Source organism: Eurypyga helias, unplaced genomic scaffold (assembly GCF_000690775.1).
Source record: "Eurypyga helias isolate BGI_N326 unplaced genomic scaffold, ASM69077v1 scaffold30371, whole genome shotgun sequence".
Lineage (NCBI taxonomy): Eukaryota > Metazoa > Chordata > Aves > Eurypygiformes > Eurypygidae > Eurypyga > Eurypyga helias.
The window spans coordinates 15892-22110 of NW_010231950.1; the positions used below are offsets into that span (position 1 = coordinate 15892).

The window sequence follows — 6219 nt, forward strand, 5'->3', positions numbered from 1 at the left end:
AGCTACTGACCAGCAGCATTTATAGGTATGACAGTTTTTTCTCGGTTTTTTTGCATGGTACTGGCTCTCCTCGACCTCCCTGGAATCCCAACTCCTGCCTTCCCTAGCTCCATCTCCGTTCTATCGGGCATGTCACCCCCCTCCCTTACCTTGCTCCCTTGCTAAATGTCCTTCATCCCCTCGTTATCTGTAACAGTAGGAGGGGATAAGGAGGAAAAACCCAAACCCTTAATTCATGGATGAGCCTAAAACTTAAACCAGCTCCTTTGAGCTGTTGCGTGCTTGCGGATCACCCACAGCTCCTGTCTGAAGTCTCCCGTGCCGTGTGGGGTCGCATTTTGTATAGATGTGTCAGGAGGGGGTTTGCTGGCTGAGCTAATGGTGTTTGGGATGGGGAAACAGGAAGGTTTGTGTGTGTTACTCTACCAACATGGCTTTCTCACACACACAGCTGAAAACCCAAGCTCTGTGTGGAGAGACGACATCTCTGCTGCTGGAGGTGGGTACGGAAGGTAGAAGTAGCAACTCGGGGCTCAGTTTTTCAGTTTTGTAACAGCCTCTCCTGTCTCATCTCCCAGGGGTCAATGTTAACTTACTGCAAACCCTGTCTTGTAGAAAGCCACGTGATCTTGAAAAGAATTAACCCAGAACCCAAGTTAATCTGTGGTGTTTGGGGCTGGAGAGGGGTGCGTGTGTTTGTTAGAACCTGTTCTAGTTCCTGACTTGGGAGCGAGTTCCTTACTGACCGGAAAACTTGCCCAAAGCAATGATGAGTGAAGCATACTCTGACCTGGTATTGCGGAGACTCCGTGTCTTTGCTCTGACCAGGGCATGATCATGTAATCTTCTCTCTGAGCTTATTTAGGCTAAGCTCATCTAGAGTAAACGGCTTTGCTGCTTCTTGAAACCTTTTGGATGCACCCTAAAAAATATTGCAAAAATATTAAGGATTTTTAGCAATTTCTTTTACCAGCAGAAAACCCAAACCTTGATTTGAAAAGTGAGGAGTGCAAATACTTGTTTGGATTTGCGTATCTTGCTGCAACGCTGGGTTTAGTACTGAGCTTGCAGCGAGAGGGGTTTCTTGTTTATTCTCCAACGTGCAATGTGGCTTATGGAACCCCAGATACTCTGCCACTCCATCTCCTCTGTAAATGCAGTGCAGACTCCGTAACATGGGATTTTGGGCTGTCTGTCCTACAGACCCACTGATTCAGCCGCATTCTCCTGTAGTGATTGCCAGCATACAGGCAGGAATGGTTTTGGAAGTGGGTTATGGTGTCAGGCTTGGATCTGGTGCTCTGCTCTGGATGAAGTGCAGCCCTTTGAGGGCTTGGGCTTGGGGGGGAAAGGCTGGGCTAATCATGCAAGTGCAGGAAAAGATACGGACCTATTCTCTAATCTAGTTTTTTATTCTCTTCCAGGTCTTGGTGTCAGCTTTACCTCTCTTCCTGTGGAGAAGGACGCTTCTACGGGGAGTATGTACCTAGGAGCATAGTGGTTTTCTCTTAATAGGAGAAGCCATGTGGTTTCTGTTAAGGAAGCAGGGAAAGCAACTCTGTTGCTAATGCACTGATTTCTTTAAGACTCTCTATATTTCACTAAGCATTTTCTAAAAGACTTGTAAAGTCAAGTTCTGACACCAATATATTGGGCAAGTCCAGTGCTGCTGTTAATGTGGATGGAATTGTATCAAGCAACAGAACAACACATCCAAATGCACATATGATACATGGCTGTATAAAGTCACAAATTAGTGTGTAAGTCCAAAGGTTGGTTTAATAAAGTTGGTGTTCCTTGGGAAAAAATCTTTTCTTGCCTATCTTTAGACCACTGTGGCTTTAATAACATGACTACAGTTAAAAAACAGATGAATGGGAATGTTTGTATAACCAGAATCTGTTTCATACCGTTTGTTTTGGACAATAAACCCCATGAACAGGTATTTATTTGGCTAGTAAGGACAGGAGGATTAGAGAAACAGTCAAATCCAAGTTGGTATTCTGCAGGAACAGTCACAAAATCGGCCAGGTAACTGCTGAGCCTGTCATTGTGGTGGTGTGCCTGTTAGCTAGGCATTAAAGAGCAATTTAGCATTCAATAGAGTAATTAACAGCAGTAACTGAAGTGTGGTTCTGTGCAGGTCTCGGAGCTGCCATGGAGTTGGCCAAATCCAAGTTTGGCAGGACAGGCTGCAGTGCAGTGTAGTGTCAGGAGAGGTGGAGTGCAAGGCAGCCAGGGCCTGATGGGTGGGCCACCCTGGGAGAAGGAGGGGCAGAGACCCTCTTGTGCTGTTCATCAGGTAGTCAATCCCCCTGGATTAGAGGGGAGGATGGTGCAGAATTTGCCCAGGAGCTCTGCAGTGCTGGTGGGGGCAGCAGCGTCCTCAGTCTTCCATCTCAGGTCTGCCCAGCTTCTCGCTGAGCAGCAGCCAGAGAATCTGGAAAGTATAGGAGGGATAAAAGGAAAATAAACCTATCCTGACACCAGCTTCTCAGGCAAACCCTTCAGTGCTTATTTAAACAAGTGGCTGCACTGGAGTCAGGACAACCAACCAGGCCAATGTGTGTCTAATTGGGTTATTAGAAGACTGTGGAGCATCTTGGGTGCTGGTTTTTCATGAGAGATGATCTCTGTGTATGAAGCAAACCTGGTGTAGCAAGTGATGTGAACTCAAAGCCAGCTATGTTAAAAGTGATTTGAAGTCTCAGGAAATCTCACACCTGATGTGCTTTGTTTTCCAGTAAGAAGTGTGTACTCTTACTGGCGTTCTGAAGGAAGAGAGGTGTCTTTATGTATGCCACAACTACTGAAGAAAGGAGAAATGGGGCAGATATTATTATTATTCCAGAGTGGCACAGGTAGAAGGGTCTGGAAGTTGTATAGAGGTAATAAGACAAGCACTGGGGACAAATCTGATTTGTTACAGTAGGTGTTTCCGTCTTTGGGAGGATGCAAATTATTGAATAACCTGGGAAAACACAGTAACTTGGCTATCTTGCTTAGAGGTGAGGGAGGATATTAGAGATTTTTCTCTTCTGAAGCAGAGCTGAAGTGGGGGGGGAAATGAGGTCGCGGATTAAACGTTAGAACATATCTCAGTCTGGAAAGACCATGTACTTTGTGCAGCAAACTCTGCTCTTCATACTCATTTACGCCAAGTCACCGTGGTGCTTGGAGCAGCAAACTGCTGCTCCTGAGAGCTGAGCCAGGGAACAGCCTGCCTGCGTGAAAAGGCAGGGGGGAGCAAGAACCAGCTGTAACATCACACATGCTTTCTGTTCTCCTCTGTTCAGTGAAGGGATGCTCATGATACAACGTGCTACGTGGCTGGGAGGGGAATAATTGCAATGTAATACTTAAATCAATCACAGACATTAAAGATTCCCAGCCTACAAGACTAATCTTATATGCACTAGCATCATTTGCAAAGACGAAAGCAGCTTTAGTCTGGCTTCCCTTATGAAAACAGAGCCCCTAGAGGAGCAAACTCAGGTTTTTCCAATCCTCAGAAAAGAAGAAGTTAGGTTCTCAATCAAGAAGTTTTATAAAAGCAGATAATAACAGTTTCAAAGACATTTAACAAAGCCCAACTCTCACAATTCAGCACGGCTGCTGGATTAATCTGGTTTGTCATTTTCCTCCCTTGTGCAGAAAATGCTATGTCCCTCTCATATCCTTGTTTGCACACATCACCCCCTGTTCTTTTAAAGAGTCAAAAGTCTTAATTTAGAACTGCTGAAGGGAATTAGGGGTGTGATGTTCTCAATTCAAAGGCGAGTAGCCCGAAAAGGCAGGGAGACCTAAGAACAGCATGGTCAGAGCAGAGGTTTAAGCCTGTCTCTACCTCTCTGATGGGCACTGGTGCCAGAGCTTGCCCCAGGCAGCACAAGCGCCTGGAAAGCTGCTACAGGAGAAATAACTCACCTAGGGAATTTTCCCTCCCTCTCTAATTTGCTGGCTCATGCCCTCGAGCAGGACTTTTACTAGGGATGCTCTTTGATCCTCACATCTGCATTCCTCTTATCCAAACCAACGTTCTTCCTTTTCAGTTCCTCTTTGAAAGCATTTCTGTGCTGGCTGACAGATCGTGGCTGTCTGTCCAATCCCTCTGAAACTGTCACAGGATGTTTGAACAGCTAACAAACAAAGGGCAGAGCCTCACCAGAATTCACAAAGGCAGCAAAACTCTGACACCACGCCAAGTTCAAAGGAGATTTAATGCTCACTGATGAGCTGCAGTGGTTGAGAGTCTCCTATGGGACATAAGCAGGGGTGAAGTTAAGCTCCCTGCTACCCAGCCGCTAGCCACAGAGCCGTGTCTCTCCGGAAGCACGGGGCAGGCCTTTCAGCTCTCGGGAGAGTACAGTTTGACAAGGTGCTGCAGCTCTGTGGCGTAGCCTGTGATCGGGCAGCGCTGGTGAGTCTTCACGTAACTGTACGCGCAGCGGTAGCAAAACACGTAGCTGGAGGTGGACAGGGCTGTGGCGTTGACACGAATTTTGCGGCACAGAGGGCACACGGTCTTCAGTTTGGGTAAGAGAGCTGAGCCGGCCCCGTAGTCAAGGTGCATGGGGGGTGGAGGAGTTGGGAGTGCTGTCAGAGATTTGATCGTCTCCTGGTTTTCTGAGGAGTACCACCAGTCCAGGAACTGGAGAAAGAAGACGCTGACGGACAGCCCGGTGGACAGGGAGAAGGCAATGCCACTCAATGCTTTCCTCACTGCTGACAGCACTTGTGTTTTAATGCTGCAAGAGAGAGAAGATGTGGAGAAATCGTTACTACTGCACATTGTCCATCTGCAAACCAAGGTGAAGAGGACTCGGGGAGTGTCAGGTCCTTATACAGCTTCCTAATGCTAAGGACATTGGTGAACACATCCTATGTTTGTAATGAGGCATCTGCTAGGATGTTTCTTCCACATTCTTTGTATTTTAAGAAAGCTTCAAGTCCTGCTTTGTTCAGATGTCTAAATTGGAAGAATTTGCACTGAGGGGATCTTGACCTCAGAGCATTTCACTCATGGATCATCATTCTCCAGGACATGAAGCATGGTCATGACTAGTTGCTGCTCAGAAAAAATCAAAGAGCTGAGTTTCAGTCTACTGCACTTAGAAGAGTGCAGGTAAAGACTGAACAGGATAAAGTCTGGAGTGCCAAAAAAGACTCCCCAAACATGGCAATTTTACTACCACAAGATGATGTGAAATTAATGCCTGCTACTCGTTTCCTTCTTTACACTAATGATATACCCTTTTGGAGCACATTTTGCTAGAGGTAAACTGTATCTTCAAGAATTTCTGGAGAACACAGCAGTTTTACTTGCAGCATCACTTCTAAATTAACACACCCACAGACTCCCTAGAAAGCAGCTCCTGAGCCATGTTCTGACATACCTCTGTGTTTGACTTGAGGTGGCTCCAGTGAATTTCTTCTCCAGGGCCTGGATATCCTCTGCAGTCAGTCTGACAAGGCAAATGCCAGCCAGCCGCAGCATGGGTGAATGATGCTGAGCCTTCCCGAGGATATAGCACAGTTGCTGGATAAGGAACCAGCCCTCCCAGGTCATGATTACAAAGGGGTAGGCAGCTAGAAAGGCTCTGTAAAAGCGCTTCCAGGATGACGACGGAGGGTGGATGGAGTACTCATCCTCTTCCCTCAGGCTGGATACTAGTTTCTCCAGTTTGCCTTTCAGGTAAGGAGCAAGAACCAGCAAGAGGAGAGACTTCCAGTGCTGGCTCTTTGGCAGGCCAGCAGTGGCCAGGGTTTGCTGTCTGTGATCTCCCATCGGTACCCTCTTCAGGCTATAGAAGTTTTCAGAAAAGGAGGCGCTGCACCTGGACAGGTAGTGGTGCTGGAGCAGCAAATCCAGCAGGACATAGACCTCATCAAACCAGCGCCAGAGGAAGCCGTATCGGCCAGGATTGGACTCAGCAAGCACCTACGGAAAGGGACACAAAACGGAAGGACCTGGAAGTGATGTGCTAAATCACAGAGGCTATAAATTGTGCCTCCAGTTCTGAGTCGAGCTGGGTGGGTTTAAACCGTTATGACCGTTTGTGAGCCTGGGAGAGGTAAGCCCTGGTGATGAACTGCTCAGCACGGAGCTGTGCAGCCTCCCCAGGGTCCCTCTCAGCAGCGGTTTCCTCCCAGACCCTTCACCCTGCAGACACGGCTCACCTCAGCGTCCTGCTCCCCACAGCGCAGCGCGCCCGGGCC

General features: G+C 47.6%; 1 protein-coding gene across 1 annotated transcript; it reads right to left on the minus strand.

Moving 5' to 3' along the window:
• Positions 1–4293: 4293 nt before the first annotated feature.
• On the minus strand, positions 4294–5941 carry PEX12 (peroxisomal biogenesis factor 12; the record flags this gene model as incomplete). The annotated part of the gene is made up of 2 exons (XM_010161272.1): positions 4294–4748; positions 5397–5941. Coding segments are annotated over 2 exons (945 nt in total), but the record flags the coding sequence as incomplete, so codon positions are not given.
• Between the last annotated feature and the right edge of the window lie 278 nt (positions 5942–6219).